The sequence below is a fragment of the Tachypleus tridentatus genome, chromosome 8 (genome assembly GCF_004210375.1).
Source record: "Tachypleus tridentatus isolate NWPU-2018 chromosome 8, ASM421037v1, whole genome shotgun sequence".
In the NCBI taxonomy this organism is placed as follows: domain Eukaryota; kingdom Metazoa; phylum Arthropoda; class Merostomata; order Xiphosura; family Limulidae; genus Tachypleus; species Tachypleus tridentatus.
In genome coordinates this window covers 99,629,167-99,650,876 of record NC_134832.1, presented here as the reverse complement: position 1 = coordinate 99,650,876, position 21,710 = coordinate 99,629,167, and the positions used below count along the sequence as shown (strand labels likewise).

The following is a 21,710-nucleotide window of genomic DNA, read 5'->3' as shown; positions in this document are numbered from 1 at the left end:
AAGACGGCTGGTATGGGTATTAAAACTTTTACTAATAAAGCAGAGAACAACGTTTCGACCTTTTATGGGTTTCTCGTCATCATGAAGTTACTGCTAACAACATTTTTATGCCAATTGTTTTGTTTTGGTAATGACTATGATTTTCTATATTCTGGTTGTTCTTTGATTGCTTATTGCAATGATTTAGCTCGTACTTGTATTGTGAATGACTATTATTGGTACTGCATTGTAATATGACTGTGGAAACAGCTGTAGATAAACAAAGTACTTATTTTGAATGCTTGTGTTGTATTTTCTCTGAATAACTTAAGGCAGGCACTTACTTATTTAACATAATATTATGTAATTTATTTCATCATGTTGGCCACCCACTGAATTAGAGATACTAGTTGACATGTTGGTATCAGGTATTACAAACTAGTCCATTTAAGCAGTTTAATTTATATATATATATATCACTGATACAAAAAGAAACACAACTGAGTTTGAATTTACTGAAAACTCCCCGGGAATTTTGAACTGTCGTAATAAAAAGTACATTTGTGATAAAATAATGCTTAAGCGACTTTTCTCGATAGAAATTTTCAAAACACTAATAAAGTAAGTCAATGCGCACGCGCACGATCGCAGGTGATAACAAATATGTAGACAAATGGATTGAATACAACTTGGCGCCTTTCTTATTGATTTTGTAATTAACACTTCACACATTTCAAAGGTATTGAAGAAAAAATAACATCAATTTTAAATTCGTGATAAAATTACTCACTTTAATTTGTGTATGCACAATAGTAATAAGTCTAATGATTTTGAACCTACCTGTACCAGGAGTGTGTCTGTCTTTTTGTTTACGGTATATGTGTGTGTGTGTGTGCTTTCTAAAACCGAAACGGCTAAATAATTTCGTATCAGTGGTATTTAACTTCAAATTTTTTTCTCATCTAAAAGCAATGCTGTTCCAATTTTGGAGCGTTTGGAGCGTATCCCTGACTAGGCAGAGTGCTCACATTCACACCAGCTCAACTATCTTCAGTGTATTCGTGAGATTATTGAATAGCCATGTTTCTTTTGTTTGTTTCATGCATGTCTAGGCTATTTGATATGAAAATAAACTACAGCGAGGTTTCTATAGATTCGATTGTGTGGAGCGTGAGTCGAGTTTGCATAGTCGACATGGCTGTACTTGATGTAAACAAGGAATTCTTCCGTTCCGGTTTTTTTCTTTTTTTTCCTTTATCTTGTTTTCTGTACAGATTCTCTTCTCTTGATACTCAAACCTATACAAGCAATATAAAATAAATTGTACACCTACTATTTAGAATCTGATACTCAATATGAAAAGTTACCTTATCCACTTACGTATTATTTGTTTCATGATAAGGTTTAGAATGCTTATAAAACATTTGAATTATTTATTTTAAGTGTGAAACTAAAGAAGAATATGTAAGAATAATGTATCAACTACACTATATACGTTATGTCCATTTCCGACAAAGTCTTTCGTTCAATGCTGGAGCTCATCAGGAATGCTGGGATACGACAGACATAATAGTGGTTTTGGCAAGAGTTATATAGTGTTAACAAATGAATGATGGTGGAAGACCCAAAAATGTAAAAAAAATACTGCAATTATTAGGGTGGAAAATGACACATATGTGTATATTTTTTTCCTTAATATTAAATAATCAGGGTTTAAAATAATGAAATAAAATAAATAATGTTGTATTTTTAGTTATTGTCTTAAAATTTGGACTTATAAGTGACTTAACTAAAAATGACAATAATTACAATTCATTTGTTTAATATGGCTCATATCACAACACATTGATGATAAATATGTATATGTATAACACTTAGTCCTAGGCTATTGAAAGAAAGACCTTGTCGGCAATGTATATGGTAGATGTAGTGTGTACACATATTATGATATAGTCTTCTTTGCTTTCACTTTTGGATACTTACAATTACGAATTATTTAGTGATCCAGATTTATTGGAAAATTGAAGCATGTAATTTATGATATACAGGATTTTGTCTCGTAAATACGAATGTCTCAATTTTCTCATTGTTACAAATTGAATGTTGGAGCAAATAAAAAATATCAACTTAGTAAAGCAAGTAAGGTAAACACCGATATTTAAGTTTTTCCTAAAATATAGTTTGCTGAAAGAGGGTATAATCAAATCCTATTTGTTTTTGAAATGATGTCCCTGAAAGGTTTAATAAACCCTCTTATAACTCACTAAATATCCCTGGTTACGAGGTGACTTTACTTTTTTCAAATAAGAATCACAGATAAATGAAGAATAAAACTAAATTTAAACAGCCTGAGAGAAGTAAGTACATAAGCAGCATCAGCCAATGATTAAACCACTGTCTTAAAGGTTTATGCAGTTTAGCTATAAATGTGTGGGCTAAGGACATCCACTAATTCAATTTAATGTAATGTCAACAACTCACACAATTGCTCTAACGTGTCAGGGATCCAAACTGTGAGCAGAGTAAACTTAACAACAACAAACAGTCCAAGTCAGAAGAGAAGAGGGGTACTTAACTCCACGTTTCACTTTGACAAAGTGGAAAATCATGGTTATGTTTCGTAATAGTCCATTCGAGTGTCAGAATATACAATATAATCAGTAGTTTTGGAAAGTATATTTTAAACTGTTTACACAAGAAGTGGAAACTGTTGAACGCCACACAATCTTTGAACTTTACCAGTACAACCATCATTGTAAGGCATATATCAAAAGTACTTATGAAAGTCTTTGAGAGAATGGAGTTGAACATTTGGTTATGTTTTCATTATAATGGGATTTTTGCTTCAGATTCTGCACAAAGGACAAAAAAAACCCAAACATTCATCCAATTGATCTCACTGTGTACATAGGGGAGAGTGAGGTAAGACGGTCCCCTGAGATAACACAGCTATCTAAGTATATAATTAGTTATAATATGTTGCTGGTGAATTATATGTAATTATTGTTTACGTGACCCCGTGCATAAATACACAGGCGTGAAGATGAATGATCAATACGTGAACTTTCCATTTTTTTAACGACTTTGATCTAAGGTAAGCACAGTGATTTTTTAAGATTACAAATTAGATATTTGATCTGAGAGAATTTCTTTTTGTTTATTTCAAATAATGAGGAATTATGGACAGAAGAAACACAGTACAAATGGACTAATTTGTAAAACATGCCATTGCTTTGCGATGAGTGGCTTGAAGTATGATAATTCGCTCCCTGCAATGCAGCCTTTTACCCCACACAGCACAGTATACTTTGTGTAGAAAACACAACTATGGTAAATGCAGCACTTATTTCTATTTGCAGTTGTTAGGTTTAGGTTTACACTAGAATCCGTTTTCTCCAGTCTTATAAGTAAACTGGCTTCAATTACAAGAAGTTCATTTTTTCAATATATGTAAAGGGTTAATGTATAATATTTTTACTAACTAGAAATGGCATTTATAATAAAACATAGTTCATTTTAAAACCTTTTGCTTTTTCATGACATTCATCTTAGCTGATAAAAACCACATTCAAAGTCAAGGTAGTTGTTTCACCCTACGTTTCCCTATACCTGAAATCTTGCATAAGCCAGCCAAATAATAAAACAATAATGGGAATGTGTTAATTTTTACATTGACTCCAAAACGTGGTTTTTATTAATTTTCATAAATCCATTGTCGTATCCCCTTCTATCGAAAAGTTTCTTTGTTAGTTTTTATGCAAAGCTATTCGAGGATTATTTGTGCAGCCACTTCTCTTATTGAAATACAAACTAGAGGAAAGGCAGCTAGTGAACACCACCCGCTCGCTAACTTTTGGATTATTTTTTTTAAACCAAGAAATAACGATATTGATCGTTAAATTGTAATGGCCCAATCAATGACTGAAAAAGCGGACATGTTCGGAGACGGATTTTTATCCTGGGACTTACAAATTGCGAGTCATTCAAAAGTATTTAAAATAGACAGTCACCTTTAGTTAGGTCACGAGCCAGTAATTTAGAATTTAAGAATTAATTTTAAAGGCCCTTAAATAATCAATGTTTATGCTGCAAGATGTTAATGTTTTGATGTAAACATTGCATTAGTTCAAAATCAAGTCTATTAAATTATAATTTATTCTTTTTTGTTACAGCTATCAAGACATGGTAATTTCGATTTCTGGATCAACGAGATAAATTTGTTCGATATTTGCTACTAATAATATATAGCTATTTCAGAGCATTAAATGTATATGCATATCATTGATATTTCCATAGCTAATTTGTGAGATTTTTTACAAGTTTTTACATATTAATTTGAAAAATTAATAAAAATACAAATGATACTGACAATAATATTCTTTATTCACCAACTGGCATTAATATTCATTATCATGTGATCAACTGTTACCCTATATAAAAAAAAATATTCAAGTGACTTTTGAGGATACATAGAGAGACTGATGTCCACAGTTAGCTATTTATATAGTTTTGTGTAGCTTTGCACGAAAATTCTGAAAGCAACGAAATTAAATCATGAAAGACCTATATGTATTGAATATTTGCTGTTTTATATAAATAGTGGATAAATGTATCTTCAGTCAATTCAATTGAAGTGAATGCTCTACCGTTATGCATAGCTCATCTAATGAAAGCAGATTTGAATCAATATAGAGGTCGCTGCTTAATCGACAGAAATATTTTGATAGCAGCAATTCATCTATATTACGTTTTCTCATTCCAATATTTATCTGGTTCGTTTTTTGTTGGTTTTTTTCAGTGGAGATGTTGTTTACTTACACGGCGTTACTTCAAAATCAGCACGCAATATATATAACAGATCACATACAATGCAACTGTTGGAACACGGTTGTTCAACGATAGGTAGGGGGAAGGTTTTGGCGTCAGACGTCACGAGGTGCACGCGCCAAATTCCCATCCTTTTGACTAACTATTGATCACGGTACGTTTGTTGTAACTTCGAAATCCTTCTTTGAAAGTTGATGGATACCTTACGTGCCAGACATTGACTTTCGTGCGCTTTGGTTGCCTGCACCCGGGTGAAAAGTATTGAAAATGAGAAAGAGAGGGAGTTGTTATGAACGAATGTATCCAGACATCGGAGTCTGGGTCGATACTTATGCTAAATATATCAAATAAATGTGTTTTAAAATAGGGGAGCATTGTACGTTCCTCCATATTACTCTGCGAGTAATTTTGGCACAGTGTTTTAATAACTTAATTCACCCAAACAATATCGATGACACAATATACCTGACAGTGAAAAAGAACTCCTGACGATAGCATGCTTAACAAGCAAGTTATGTCATCTCATTCAAGACGGAATGGCGAAATAAACGGTAGCACGCAATTAATTTAAGCCTAATTGACCCCGATAATTAATGAGTTTTTCTACTATAAAGGCTATGAACAATGTGGAATTATCGTGGTTACGTCACACACCTGCGTGATAATGTTTATGAATAGCGTAACCTTAACCTAATGATGCAGTTATATCGTGCTTTTTCAGCGGTAATCAGGAGAGGTTGGTTAGTTACAGTTCAGTTATAGTTTATAGAAAATTCACGCGTATATTTATTAATACTTCAAGAATGTTCTAAAGTGCTACTACATATGCTCAGATTTATCAGAATGTTTTCCTTTTCATAAAGAAGGGTCAGTTTTTGTGATGTATTTTATATATTGTTTTTTCCCTCTCTCACTGTGTTTAGCACATCTGTATGCTTATTGTATTTTAAACGAATCATGATGTAGAAAAATCTTGATAAGCTGGTTGAACTGCACGAGGCACTGACATAGAGTGAGATGAATGGTGGAAAACAAAAAGAATGCCCATTCTCGATCACGTGGCTCTTTAGTTAAAAGGCAGGAAGTGAATTGCTGCTTTCAGCAAAGATATCTTCTCCCTATAATTAAATCACAGACCATAAGCTAGTTTCACAGGTATATTCACATATATGTGTTTGTATCAATTGTGATTTCTTTAACACGTCTTTCATTTTCTTTTTTCAATTTTTTAACATTTCATACTTAGGATTGAACATTAATACTAATAAGCTTAGAATAAAAGTGTTGCAAATTAACTGACAGATGGAATATATTTTTCAGGAATTATTAGAATATATGCTGCCATCTGTTGGGGACTTCGTAATAAAAAAATTGTCAAAGGTTTTGCGTTGATTCACTAATATTTCTAGATTTTTTCAATATATATATATATAGCAATGACCTAGATCGCTTAATGTACAACACCCAAAATCAATACGTGAAACCACTTTTAAGGCATTCGATTAACAGGCTAAATGAAAAACAAGCACATTATTTACCACACCACATGCGGTAATCACATTCAAAATTTGTAAACTGCTCATTTTTAAATTCACCTTCTGTTTTTACATACAGAGCAACGTATCTGACATACCGGTGTTCTACGCATGCAATATCCTACAATACAGTGAAATAAAGAGTTTAAAAACCATTAGTTTCATAAGCGTATTTACGTTTTGTATTGTTTAAGTGTATTTCTGAATAGCTTGCACTTTAGTAGAGTAGAAAAGGGATTATATCATCATTAATTTTATAAGAAATATTAACTTTTCCGTTTCTAAGCGCTGCATGATTTTGATTAAACTTGAGAAAAAAGTGCACGTTTGTAAACAATTTCTCAACCCCCGCTTTTTAGCCCAAAGAATTACGTACATTTCAGTTTAACACTCTGATAAGACATGAATTTGCTACAACACGCAACAGTAAGATTCATTCAGGTTTAACAAGTTTTTGATGGTTAAATAAGTTTGGAAAATAAAACTTATTTTGTCCCGACAAAAATAACACTCGATGATCGTTGAGTGGAGAGTACACGAAGATCTGAACATATTTTTTGACAATAAAGAAAAATGTTTCTAAAATTATAGTGTTTTTTGTACTAGGTACCGAATGTCTATAAAGCTACGTCTTCAAAAACAGAGATATTTTTTATGCTTGTTCATATCACTCAGCTGTAAAGTTCTGAGAAGCTGTTGTGTGTACAATGCGTTTGATCGATGACAAACAAACTGTTGCTGAAAACGCTGTTTACTTATATTAAGCGAAGATCATCTTCATTGGTTCTTATACATTCAGTTCAGAATATTGGTGATTATTTACACCATCCACAATATTGAACTATCAGAAAGTAAGAATAATCGTAGATTTTTTAATGTAATGTATTGGTGCAAATATGTTAAAATTGGGACCACAAATGAAGCTGATATATTTCTAATACGTATACGTAACGTTGAACTTATTAAGAAAAATAGATTGTAGTGTAATAAAAATATGAATTCTGTTCTTTTCAGTATTTTTTACTCGGAAAATGTTGCTACCCCTAAGATGATTATACGTTCTTTAGTACCACCCCCTCAAAAAAAATCATTTTGGTAGGGTATGTCGGGTGTACGGGTCACCTTACATTCGACATTCTCAAAAGTCAGTATTATCTGATGTAATGACTCAAATATTTCCTTAGAAAAACAACAAATCATAACATTTGTGAGTCATAAACAGTAAATACAGCTTATATTTATTTATGAAAATTTACAAGAATCAATTTTAGTGTGTGACAAGTACTGACCGTTTGAAAGACAGAAGAATCCATTACCCAAGTATTCAGTTGTAACTGTGTTTTAAATTTTAACGGTAATATGTTAGTAAGACTCTTAATACTATGGTGGAAGTGCACTGTGTAACTAAGTTTTGATTGCAATGGTGATTCCTTTATATATATTCAAATGATGGTTAAATCCCATCGTGCTGCTTTCTAACGGCATGTATAGAAAAGAATTGCCTTCTGTTCTCCGATTTTCGGAATTTAAAGGACACCTGGTACTCTAACTCGTATTCCCGCTGTAGCCTTTACTACTGCCACTGTATACATGTCCGCCCTGCGTGAAATCAGTGTGTTGTGCTTGTGGATCTCAGCTTGTGTCCCCATCAAGATCACGCATACAAAAAAAAAAATAATAATAATAATAATAATCAAAGTTTCGGTGCGAAGTTAGAAATTGAAGATTTTTGTAGTGCAGCTCCAAAACCTTTTCCAATTTTTTTCGACTGACTACTTTCTGGTGTTATTGTAGTTTAAATGCAGATCACACGCAGAAATCCGGTGTACACATAAATTACACGCTGAAACATGTGCTACTTGCTGTTAGCGTCAAGGATTGTTTCAATTATACCCGTTGTTCAGCCTTTATAGACTCTCTGGTATTTAAATTAACGATGGTACGTGAAAACAAAAAAAAACAAAACCAGCCTTACTGTTTTACTTAGTCAGTCCGAAAATGAATCATTTTGTACGTGCGTGAAACGTATTGACTTGTAATGTAGTAAGTAATCTGATGAATAATAAAAGTATGCAATAACATTTCTATGGGGCTCAATTAACGAGTACTTCTCGTCAAAGGTGTTTAAGTTCGAAATTTGTTATTTTACTAATTATGCCATCAACTTATTTCAAAAAAGAAAATTAACATTTAGTTTGTAATTATTTATTGCTATTCAGTTTAAAAACCGTCTATATTTATTTATTTTTTACAATTTCATGAACGGTGCCTGTAATAACTTTCGTGTCACGGAATCTCATTTTTGTACCGATCACACATTGCTTTTCGTTGTATTATGTTTGATAAAATACACTAAATTTACTGCAAAAAAAAATATGAAAGTAGTACAACTATATAAGAAGCGCTTTTTCATTCTCCAACTGCGCTTATACAATTCACATATAAGTGACAGTACATACTGAAGTCTTCACTGTGTACCTGATGTACATGTAACATCGGAAACTATTTGTAATGCTCTTTTTCAATAGTGAGTTAAAATATGTTTTTAAACAATATTTTGTTTTTTAGTGTTTCTGAAACACATGTGGTGTGGGATATGTATCGTTCACTCCTACTTAGAATACTACAGTAGAAGGCATTAACAGCTATTTAAATGGAGGTGAAAAAATTAGACACTAAACTAGGTGATTGCAAGGTTCAGCACAAAAGTCATTGTTCTGAGTGTATACGCTTCTTGTTTATGTTAAAACATTTAAGTAATAAACATCAGAAATATATATATATATATTGTATTACCTTCTTAATATGGATCACGATCAACATGGTTTTGCAGTAGGTATTAAATATGTACTAATTCATAAATAAGAACATTAAAAGAACCCCATAGGAATAATATCCAAATAATAACGCGCTGCGAATTACAACAAGTCTCGAAACATTAGACTTACCAGATCAGTCATGTAAAATGGGGAGTTGAACATTATTCTAAAACAATAATACAAATGTTGCCAAGAAACAAATAATTAGGAAATCTAATACGGTTCACTTTCAGACACTGTTTTATGTCTTTATTGTGTGTTACCTTGGTCTGAAGCAATGATAAAGATCTGCATTCTATTTACAAGCGTGTTACCTGAATATAGAACTATATTTCTGAATGAAAATGTACTAAGCACTGTGTTATAAAATGTAAAGATTGGCAGTTTTCAACTGCTAAACCAATATGCTGTACATTTCATTATCCATACAAGAGAGTGGGCGTAAAAGTAACAAACCAAAAAAGCAAAACAATACTGTATTATAAACTTAACACAAATAAAAGTTAAATACGTCATGACAATGAGGACTGAAGATTGAATCCAACTAACTTATATAAAAAAGGAACATAAACTATAAGTCAATGAAATAATGAATTAAAACACCATTCTGCTGGTATAGAGCAGTATAAAACGAGCTTGTAGGCTGAAATCCAGAATTAATATTTGCTATAAACCTCTTAATAACCCTTACCCATCTTACCAACGAAGCCATAGCATCCTGGAACATAGTTAATCGTATACAAAGGACCTGATAGAAAAGCCATCTTCGTATCTATTTGTAAATTGAACTGGCAAAAACATATCAACGAATAAAAGTTGTTCTAAATATCTTACCCAAATGAAGGTTAATGTATCCAGGACTGCTCAGTGATTAAATTGGGATTTTGAGAGAGGTGGGACACTTTTGTGATTTACTTTGAATTAGCAACGTAGATCACAGCGTGATCTAATCAGAAGATTAGAAACGCTAATGTCTTGAATCCTCAAGAGGTGGGACGCCGTTCCACCACAATTTAACCTCTGGGACTTGTACCTAGTATAAAGATTACAATCACAGTGCTGTTACTCACGTTCTTATAATGAACTTCCTGATACCCATATCAAGTACAGGAACACATTATAAGAATCTTATACCTCTCTCACTCTATTAAATTTATAGTTTATCATATAAATCTACCAAACCCTCTCTTTAAAATTATTTCATTTGTTGACTTCCTTGTACAAGGTGTAAAAAAGTAGTTATATGCAATGACGTACATAGACATGGGGCAACTGCCCGAGGGGCATGCCTGACCCAACCCATTCCCAATTCATAAAGGGTCTACTTGTGAGATCTATAAGATTAATATTATTTGAGCACAGTGACCTTAGTACTTCCCTAAACTTGAACAACATCAAATCAAATGTGGGTTGAAGTAATTTTGAATAGCCTGTGCAACGATAGATAGCGACATGTACATTTTCTTTGGGCTATGACAGGTCGTCAGGTTTAGTTAGGATTTTGTGTGTGTAATAAACATTGTAACATTACATTTATCCGTTCGAATATAGTATAGCAGGTTTAAGAAGAAAAGAACAGTTGATTAAATTTCATTCTGAATTTGAAAACATATAATCAAGATAATAAGCTAAAATCAAAGCTAAGCCTACTTGAACTCATATTGAATTCTTAAATTCTTATTAGAGAATGCAATATATTACTTGTGACAACATACGGTGTGCTATATCTTAACGGCACGGTATGGCCAGGTAGGTTAAGGCGTTCGACTCGTAATCTGAGGGTCGCAGGTTCGAATCCCCGTTGAACCAAACATGCTCGCCCTTTCAGCCGTGGAGGCATTATAATATCACGGTCAATCCCACTATTCGTTAGTAAAAGAGCAGCCCAAGAGTTGGCGGTGGGTGGTGATGACTAGCTGCATTCCCTCTAGCCTTACACTGCTAGACTAGGGACGGCTAGCGCAAATAGCCCTTGAGTAGCTTTGCGCGAAATTAAAAACCAACAACTATATCTTAACATTTTGAGAAAACCAGCAAGGAAATTAGAATTTTTCAAGAAAGACACAGCACTGTTAAACATAAATTAGCATTTTTAAGTGTAAATAAAATGTTTCATTGATGTCCTGTTCTTTGCTCTTATTTTATGACAATAAAACACTGTAATGAGGCCAAAAACTTTTCTGAAAATTTATGAGCCCTACAATACTCTAGATATTTCATGGTTTACTTCCTTATTTTACTTTATTGTGATTCTTTCCTTGTAACACACTTTCCCGCTACATGGGGATACTTTTTCAAGTTTTTATATGCCAACTCAACGAATACTACCAGTCCTAGCCTAAAACGAAAAACTGCAAATGTGAAAAACCTTAGGGGTTAAAAAGATAAATTCTTTTTTACATAAAAATATCTTAAAATGGCGATATTTTAAAATTTTACACAATTATTTTTGGTTGTTGTTTGTGCAAAGCTACTAAAGCGTTGCCTGTGCTAGCCATCTCTAATGTAGAAGTGTAGATCAGAGGAAAAGCAACAAGACAACACCATATGTCGCAAGCTCTTGAGCTACTGTTGTATCAATGAAAAGCGGGATTGACTGTCATATCATAATGCCCTCACAGTTGAAAGGGTGAGCCTACAGACGTAGGCTAACTGTCAATATTTTAAAATGTTATACAGAAGTTCAGTACGTTTTCACAATCCATATATCTACGTTATTCCTTGCTTTATCAGTAGGTCTGCAGCATAATTTCAATTGCAAAAGGCTCCATAATGAAACTGTCGTGTCCAAACTACATCACTCCGCTTTGTTTGCTTTTCATAATACATCTAGTATTAGTGGGCAACAGTTTTTCAGCGTCCTTTTTAACAGTCCAGTTGCACAGAAATCCGTAGGTATTCATCCTTCGACTTAACCGTGATGTCTTTATAATGTACATCAAAAATACTCATTCCATTCTCCAGCTTATTGAAGCATGTGATGGTTGAATAGGAGATATGAATGGAAGCTTTATCTGTGTTAATAGAAAACCTGCTGGTCTCATTTCCAGATGGAGATTATTCTTGATTACGTTGCATACTGTTGTCTGGGACACTTGGATGGCTCTTGCTACTGACCTTTGTCTTCGTGGACTCACGCCTATTACAAAATGATCTATGTTAATTACTATGGCTGGGGTAGGACTTCTTCCGTTCTTTCTCTTTATGGTCGTGATACCCCAAGTTGATCCACATTCCTTTGCTTTTGAATAAAATTATGAACAAGGGATATACCAACCTTAACAATTTTAAATCTTTGATGTGAGCAAGTTTTTGTGAGAAGAGTATATGAATATTTTACATCAGAAAGGGCTGTTATATACTCTTCTCAAAAGAGATTGATTTTCGATTGCACCACACTACCCACGTATCACCAATGTTAAAACGTAATTCTGATACGTGCGAATGTGATTGTAACGTGATTTGCTGATTTGTATATTCAGAATCGTTTCATTATAAAGCACCCAATCCTGTGTATATTGTTTCACTATTAACAATATGAGTTTGTAGGTCATACATTGTTAAATATTTTGGTTAGCAAAGTAACATGTAATATTCCAAAACGATTAAAATAACGAATTCCTATACATTAAAGTTTGCCATAAGTAAACTAGTTACTTTGTGAACGTCTTGTTACATTAGTAGTTAAGTTTGCCTTTTCACTTAATCTTGACTCAGGGGAAAGACTTAGAAAAGAGTAGATGACGCTGTATTTTTTAGAGTAAGCGAAGATATAATAAATTAATGCATTCCTACTTTTAATTTTAAAAGACCACGCGAGTTATCTTTACATGCAAGTTAGCTGTATCAGTTTAAAAGTGATAACAAAGCATAAATATTCGTTAAATAGTTGCTTATAAAACCATATATATATAAATATATTGATATGCCACATCGATGTTTTATAAGTTCTCTTAATAGTCCAAGTCTTAAGTTTGGTTTATTGTTACCGATTAAAAACACATTAAAGAAACATCAATGTGTTCCTTATTTTAGGTAACAATGAATTATAAAAGTAAACAATTTTCATGCTCGCTCAAATCTTACTAAATACATATAATGTCGTTGCACGTGTTTTGTAGTTAATTTTATATGAAGGAGTTTCTCAGTCGGCATTATAATATTTCCCATAATTGTAGTTGATTTTAATCAGTTTGTTTCTTTGTACAATACAACATTTGGTTAGAATGGCCCCGACAAATCCCCCTTCAGAAGGAAAAACACAAACCTCAATAAAATTAGTTCATTGGGCGTAACAATTCCGTACAGCCCACCATACTTTAAAAGAGGCTTTACTAATGTACTCATGATCAAACGCCATGTTTTCATTTAGAAATATCCTAATTATCCCTTTTTCCTTGCCACCCTTCAATGACTCAGGGGTATGTCTGTGGACTTACACTGCTAGAATCCGGGTTTCAATACGCATGGTGGGCAAGGTACAGATAGCCCTTTATGTAGCCTTGTGCTTAATGAGAAATAAGAGGAATCCTTTTTTTCTTTGCTCATTGAGAAATAAAAGAAAATTTTCAAAGCACAAAGTAATATAAATGGGTTATCGTTCTGTGTTCAACTCGGGCAATCGAAGCACGAATTTTAGTGTGATAAGTCAGCTGTTCAAGAGTTTTATTTATATATATATAATATCCCATCTTCAGGTGCTTCTTTTACTAAATATATATACGTCTGGTTACCTCCTCTTATTCTACAAGCTTTGATCAGCTGTGTGGCTCTCTGTGTTCAGCCCATACTAGAAGTTTATTTGTTGTTGACCAGCAGTAGCCAGCTATTATTAATTTATGTAGTACATATTAGTGTGTATAAGTCATATCAATACTAAAAATAAACGATCTTAAGGTTGTTTATTTTTAGTATTACTTGTCAGCTATTCTTTGTCTGTTTGCATTTAATGGAACTGAGAGTGTATTGAAAAGTTAAAAGAGCTTGGCCGCGTATAATCAGTCGTCCATTTATATAAACCAGTTGGGTTTGCAATTTTGAAATAAAGTATAATAAACACCAATATTTCTGTGTGAAATCTAATGTAATGCACATAACACATTGTATGAAGTGTTAACATTTTAAAAATCTGACGAAGATAGTTTACATACGTATGATACATAATTCTGAATATGGAACTGCAACTTCTTATGTACATACGCGCACGCGCACATATATATAGACGTGTTTACAAGTCCGATGACAACTTCAGTAAGTTGAACATTTCACTCATCCAGTAAGAAATTCATTTCATTGATCCCAGTGTAAATGGACTTATCTCACCTTTTAAATTGTCGAAATCTTCGCTATTGAAAACAGTTGACTTTCGAATCAATGTAGCTGGATAATAATGATGAAACGATAACATTGGACTCCAAGAGCAATTTTAAGTCCCTCACGCAAAATGATTTGCTTAGCTGGCGTACCAAGATTTAAACGTTTTTAATGACGCACTAAATGTATATTCAGCTCTTTCCCCTAGTGTCTTAAACACTGCTGTACATTGTAGTCACATAATTCTTTTAGTCCCTTTAAACTGATTTTAATAAACATAATTTTTATTAAGTTGTCCTAATATCCCTAACTTTCTGTGAAATACTATACTTTTTATTTTAAGTAATAAATGTTCCAAGACGTATAATTATATATTTGTTGATATTCATCGCTCCCACGTATAAGTATTTTTGGATGAGTGTTATCCATATTTTATACTTCTATGGTGGTTTATTTTTTCTGGCTTAATCAGACTCAGTGATGTTTAACTTGTAAACAAATCACACAAAAAGTGATTTTTTTTTATCATAGTTTCAGCAGCCTCCTTACAAAATGTATTGAGACTGAGGACGGGAAAAACAATTCAATAAATAAAACCTATAGAATGTTAGAACAAACATTTGAAATTGCACTTGCAATTAATTGCTGTTGTTGTTACAACTGTAAGCGCTTTTCGTACGTTCCGGAGAGTTGAATAAGAAACATAAGAAGACATCACATATGGAGGTAAGAAGGCCCCTGGAGGGGGAACGTAAAAGAAGAGGGGAAGTGTGAGGGGCGTCAGTGTTGTGTGGAAGGGCGGGGAAGAAGCTACTGCACATTCGCACGTGACGTGAGCCCGACACTAGTGGCGTCTTGAGAGTTGGAACGTACTTCAAGGCGGTGGCGCTTTCGACTGTTACAGCACAGCACCTGAAATGACTGTATTGAGCCCATCAGAAAGGAGTTGAAAATAGGAAAAAACACTGTAGTTTACCGCGGGGCTCGCGATGTAGTTGGACTCAGTTGGCGACTGCTCACGTAGAACTTACCACATGCCGATCAGTGGCAGCAGGCGGTTCTTGGCTGAGACGCGCGGCTAATCAGTTCGTCCACAAGACTTTGAGTACAGTACTGCACTGGCTCACCGTTCAGATCTCTCTCAGTGGCCAAACAATTCACACTGTTTTGTCCGGAGCAGCGTTTAAAGAAGTTGGAAGTTGCTCTAGGCGACAGTGTTAGCTCTACGCGGCTTTGTAGCGTGTGAATTCGTCACGTTGTGTGGTGAACTACGTGTAATTTGAAACTGGCTCCGGCTTTCTCATGCACATGCAGTCCTGTTTGGAATTCCACCATCCTGATGTAGGCTTTCCGAGGTATCCGCGGACATCACCTTACGCCGTGTCGATAAAGCAAGAGAACGGGTTAGCCGAGCCCGGCTACCCACCAGCTGCTACCCTGGGGTCCCCACCCTCGTCGGGTTCCAGCACAGGGTCGGAGAGTTTTTACAGTGGCCAACATTGCTATTTTTCAGGCAAAAACGTGGACTCTTTCAATACAATTCCCAGACTTGGTGTTCTTGGTGGTTCAGCGTCCATGTATTCGGTAATGTAGTTTTACGCTATTTTCGGGAACACTTCCCTCTTATTTTAATTTTCAGAATGAAATCAAGGTAAAAAAAAGAGAATAATATGGGGTAAGTGTGCTGGAAAGAGGATTGGATCCCAACAAATAGTGTGGCGAACAAATTTATTTTAATCAATTAACACCTTCGGTTTTACATTTATTTGTCTTAACTTTATTTAGATGTCTCTTTAGTAATATCAAAAACTCAGAACTCTGGATTGTAAGATTCATATATTTCTAGCTGTGGTTAGAATAATAAATAAGTGTTTATATTTGTAATTTTTTTTATATATTTAGTTACATATGTGCTAATTTTTTACATTTCATTTTGTATTGTTAAAAGTTCAGCGAATACATCTACTCATGATGGTACTCTATTAATTTGCAACGTTTTATTTTGGGAGCTTTATTACATCTGTCTAATGTAATTACATTATATTTTTATTTTATTGTTTTATATGTGTTATGTTTTGACAGTTTATGTTTAAGAATTAAAGATTTTTTTTCGGTTACAATTTGTTTTTATTCACCCACTTAGAAAACGGCTCTGGTATGGCCTCCTACTCCAGATTCGTATGTTAAGTCACCGGGTCTGTCTGCTCCCAATTCAGCTGCCCCTGTACGTTCGGTGTCACCCTCATCAGGCCTTGTGCACTGGATGTCTATGATGGCTGACCATGCCCACGTGAATTTACCCTCGCACCCTTCACCACATGATGTTCATTATATGTGGAATGGAGTTGAGGTACAGTTTAGATAGTTTAATTAATGAGTACATAAGTTAGATATAACGATAAATGAAAGTGATGGTAAAACACACGTCAAAATCGCGTAAACTTAGAAAGTTCTGTGGGTACTTAACTTTATTTAATATGGTTAGACATTAGAAATAAATATTCAAAGTCTAGAAGGATCATTGGCAAGTGAAACTTGAAAACGACTTGAGTAACTTACAGAAATAACTAAGTTTAGGATTATTCTAAAATTACGGTAGGTGACAAGTGTCTTGCTAATGTTTAATGTAAAAAAAAAAAATCGAATCGTCCTAAAGTAGTGTAATATGTGGTGCTTCATATTTCTGAAAAGAATTACACCTTGAAGAGCTTGAACCGAAACAGGTGTTCCACTCAGTTATACTATCGAGGACCGTCTCAGCTGGTTAGGACATATGTCCAGTTAATGGGAACGTGAGTTTCAACATCAAAGTCTCTGTATTCAGTTTTTAAGAAAAGCTATAGAAATGACATAAGACAGTTTGCGACTCTTCAAAGTTTCACATAAGCGAAAAAACGGTGTCGCTTTGGTGTATGTGTGTAATTACATCAGGAATTAGATGTTCTTTCACACATTCAGTTGCTGTTATGTAAATTGGAGCCAAAACTTAATTAGTTTACATCAACTCAGTTGCTTGCCGCTTTTCAACTGACGACTTTTTCAGTGACATTAAAAATGTTCACACTTGCAACACTGTATATTCTTATACAGCTTTTCTTTGTTCATATTAAGAGCATGCGTTCGACTTGAGAACGCAGTAATATCACACGGTGTTTAGTCGTGATCCAAAACTGCATGATGACCGATCGAAACAGTAACTAAACACAATTAATTTTATGATTTGAAAAATTACACCCTAAATAAGAGTAATTATTACGTGTGCATATACAATACTGCACTGAGTTTAAAAGCAATAACATTAACAACATACTTTTAGCACTTGTCTCCAGTTATGTTCTTTTATAGTGTTACTTACATAGTTTATAAATCTGTTTGGTACAAGTAGATTTATTATTGACAATACTATATCATTGCTTCTAGCATATATACCTAATGAACCTTATAATTTAAAGAATAAGTCATTGTTGTAACAACGTGTAACAATTTTCACTGTGATCAGTTTTTAGATTCAGTTATTACTTTAACGAGTAACACTAGTGTACTGGTTAAAATATGTTTCTATAGCAATTAAAACATCTGTTAATGTTGTAGTTTATATATGTTTTTCGTAACGCATGTTTCACTGTATCATGTTTAAAATCATGACATGGTTAACAAACAAGTTACAGTTTAAAAAATAACCGGCTTGTATATTATAATCCAACTAGCAATTTGATAACATTTTATGAGTTTCTAATTTTCTATAGAACTCAGGGCATGATATGTTTATTTATTATATGAAACCACGTTGAAAACCGCAGAGTAAGTCTCTATCTCTCTGTTTAAGCGGTTTATTTAAATATCATTTAGAATCCCTTATTGGGGGGGAAGGGTAATATCAATACGATACTTTTGGTGCAACTTACATTAAGCTTTCTGTGCGAGATGGTGGAACAATCGATGGCTCAGAAGAAAAAGGATGTTAGCTGGCCCTTTCAGTGTCGATAAACCTGTTAGTTGAAACGAAGCAGTGTGCAAAACGTTTTGAATAATACTTTAGAGTTTATCTTGCAACGTAGTACGTCATAGAATATTCGTGCTGGATTCTCCTCACATTATTAACACTATATATCAGATAGATTTTGACTCCAGTCATCGAACAATAATTTATAATGCAATGATAAGATATTTATTACACGTTCCGACATAAAGTCCATAAAAACTTAACATGAAAGGATGTCGAACTATTTAGATATACATACATATATATATATAATTAATTTGCAATTTATAATGTAACTTAAATTTCAGTCCAACAAGACTTGCTTTAATTCGGACCAAATATAAGTCATCATTTCCACAGTTAAATTGTTGTTGTTTTTAAACAATTAAAATATTTTGTGGTAGGTAATTCTGTGTTAATCATTTTGATCAATAGCATGTATTGTTAGAATATTTTGTAGTCAGTAATTCTGTGTTAATCATTTTGATCAACAGCAAGTATTGTTAGAATATTTTGTAGTAAGTAATTCTGTGTTAATCATTTTGATCAACAGCAAGTATTGTTAGAATATTTTGTGGTCGGTAATTCTGTCTTAATAATTTTAACCAACAGCAAGAACTGAGATTTTGGCTAACTCTTTTCGACACTCTGATGTTCACTGATACCATGATCTTCGTTTTAAGACTTAGAAATAAACAATCATTGAAGTACCTACTACGTATATAAAGGTACCAATAACCGATTTATTAAACTGACTAACCTTTTACGACCTGTAGGTCTTAGCTAGCAAGGAGACGACCCACTCTTTACGATCTCAAAACTTAAGATATCCCTTATTAAGAATTCCATAGCCACTTTTGAATACGTACAGGAAACATTGATTAAGGTGCTAACTCAATTATTTACGATCCATATATACGATTTATTACAATGTTAACCCAATACTTAAGATCCACTGATAACATCCATTAAGGTATTAACTCACTTATTAGGCTCCAAACCTAGCATAATTTAGGTTGATGACTCGTTATTTGCAGTTCAAGATAAGCCACTTGTTGCTCCTGCAAACAAAAGCCTATTGAAGGCTCAGTTCGAAACACTTTAGAGTAGAATATTGTGGATACATTCCCCAGAAACTGTATAACATGAACTTAGAACAAATGTATACGGGTCTCGTTTACGGGTCTCTCACTAAATTAGAACGTTTTTTATCGTTTACATTTACATAAAATAATAAATATCTGTTTTGGATAAAGACCTTGTCCTGATCTTTCCAGTTTCCAAGGAAATTCAATTTAAGCCTTCCGTACAGGATATGTAACATCAGTCAACTTATAACTCCATGAGTTCTTGTTCAATTCAACAGAGAATGCAGTTAAAACAAGAAAAATAAAAACATTAAATAAATCTTTAGATTTGAGAATATGAAAGTTGATATTCTCAAGAATAAAGTTATTATCAGACTTCAGATATAACTAATTAAAAGTAAAATAGTAAATCTTCGTGTCTGAGAAGCACAGAAAGCCAATGTTTAACACTGAGGGTTTCCTGTGCCACAAGCGAATCATAATAGTGACACATTTCTCCCGGGATGGGATACCATTCCATCGCAGGTTGACCTTCAGCTAACTGTTGGAACCCATTATGTAGCTCAGTAGACTGAGGTAATTGAGATAAATACACAATACATGGCGCAAGGAAGTCTCGAACCCGCATCCTTTCAACAACAAACCTATAGCAACTAACCACTAGAGCACTTCAAAAAACTTTAGATATGATAAATACGAGTGCAACTACCCGTATTACACGCTGGGTCACGTTCACGACTCTCTGAGTCCCACTCCCACAACAGTGGTTAAGGGGTCCCATGTATATATATATTTTTACTAAGCATCCCTCGAGGTCTAGTTGGGCCAATGATGGTAATCCGAAAGTTGCTCTCCTGAAGAGAAAGCTGAGTACCGTGCGTATATACTTGCACAAACATATATGTAAGATGTTATATTAACCCATGTCTGGAATTAAAAAAGCTAGTGTCTTAAATGGCGTGTAACAAACTTATTGTTATTACACATCCCAGTTCAACGTTATTCATATGTAATTATATATCATTTAACTGATGATATAAAACAGGTCAGTTCAACGTTATCGATATATAACTATATATTATTTGACTGATGACATAAAACATGCCAACTGAATGTTATCGATATGTAACTATATATCACTTGACTGATGCTATAAAATAGGCCAGTTCAACCTCATAGATATATAACTTTATATGTTTGACTGATGCTATAAAACAGGCCAGTTCAACCTCATAGATATATAACTTTATATGTTTGACTGATGGTATAAAACAGGCCAGTTCAACCTCATAGATACATAACTATATATCATGCGACTGATGCTATAAAATAGGTCAGTTCAACCTCATAGATACATAAGTTTTTATCATGCGACTGATGCCATAAAACAGGCCAATTCAACCTTATACACACATAACTAACGTTCTCAATTTGCAGACTAATGTATTTCACGATCAAGTCTTTACTTGTTTGAATGACTAACTTAAAAAGTATCAAAACGTTTTGCTGATCTCAGTTTTAACTAGATTTATATAGATTCGGAGTTATGTGATACACTGTTCTATGGTAGTTGCAAACTTAAAACGGTTCGGTAACATGTAATTTTGCAATACGTGCCAGTTCTTTGTAAATTTGGGTTTACACAAACTAGATGTATATTTGTTGCCCATGTTTCTGTACTGTACACAGCTCCTGATATAGTGATTATCAATATTTCCAAGTAAGAGTGTTGACGTTCATACTTCTTTGATAATTCAACATTCATTTATTTTTATTTTGGAAGTTTGTCTTTCAAACACCAAGCCTAACCAGTTTACTGCATTAGAATAATTGTTTCGTCTTTTTCTTCTGTAAGTAAGGCCCGGCTTGGCCAAGCGTGTTAAGGCGTGCGACTCGTAATCTGAGAGTCGCGGGTTCACATCCCCATCGCGCCAAACATGCTTGCCCTCCCAGCCGTGGGGGCGTTATAATGTAACGATCAATCCAACTATTCGTTGGTAAAAGAGTAGCCCAAGAGTTGGCGGTGGGTGGTGAGGACTAGCTGCCTTCCCTCTAGTCTTACACTGCTAAATTAGGGACGGCTAGCACAGATAGCCCTCGAGTAGCTTTGTGCGAAATTCAAAAACAAACAAACAATTATTCTGTAAGTAAGCCACATGCAGGCGTA

At 33.9% G+C, this 21,710-nt stretch overlaps 1 protein-coding gene and 1 long non-coding RNA gene across 16 annotated transcripts in view; one reads left to right on the top strand and one right to left on the bottom strand.

Moving 5' to 3' along the window:
* Nucleotides 1-21,710, top strand: part of LOC143223043 (uncharacterized) — a 409,689-nt gene that overhangs the window by 210,402 nt on the left and 177,577 nt on the right. For 10 of the 15 annotated variants that reach the window (XM_076450437.1, XM_076450438.1, XM_076450436.1 and 7 more), the window contains one exon: nt 16,617-16,823. In XM_076450437.1, the coding sequence (XP_076306552.1) occupies nt 16,737-16,823 (87 nt within the window). In that variant the 5' untranslated portion in view covers nt 16,617-16,736. Of the gene's footprint in view, nt 1-15,034; nt 16,058-16,616; nt 16,824-21,710 lie in introns of those variants that run through there. The other 5 variants (XR_013012632.1, XM_076450439.1, XM_076450423.1 and 2 more) reach the window with 4 other exon arrangements.
* Nucleotides 309-14,612, bottom strand: LOC143223048 (uncharacterized). Its single transcript, XR_013012638.1, has 3 exons — nt 14,483-14,612; nt 9,995-10,193; nt 309-1,277 (listed from the first exon to the last, which is right to left on the bottom strand). It is a non-coding gene; the product is annotated as an uncharacterized LOC143223048 (long non-coding RNA).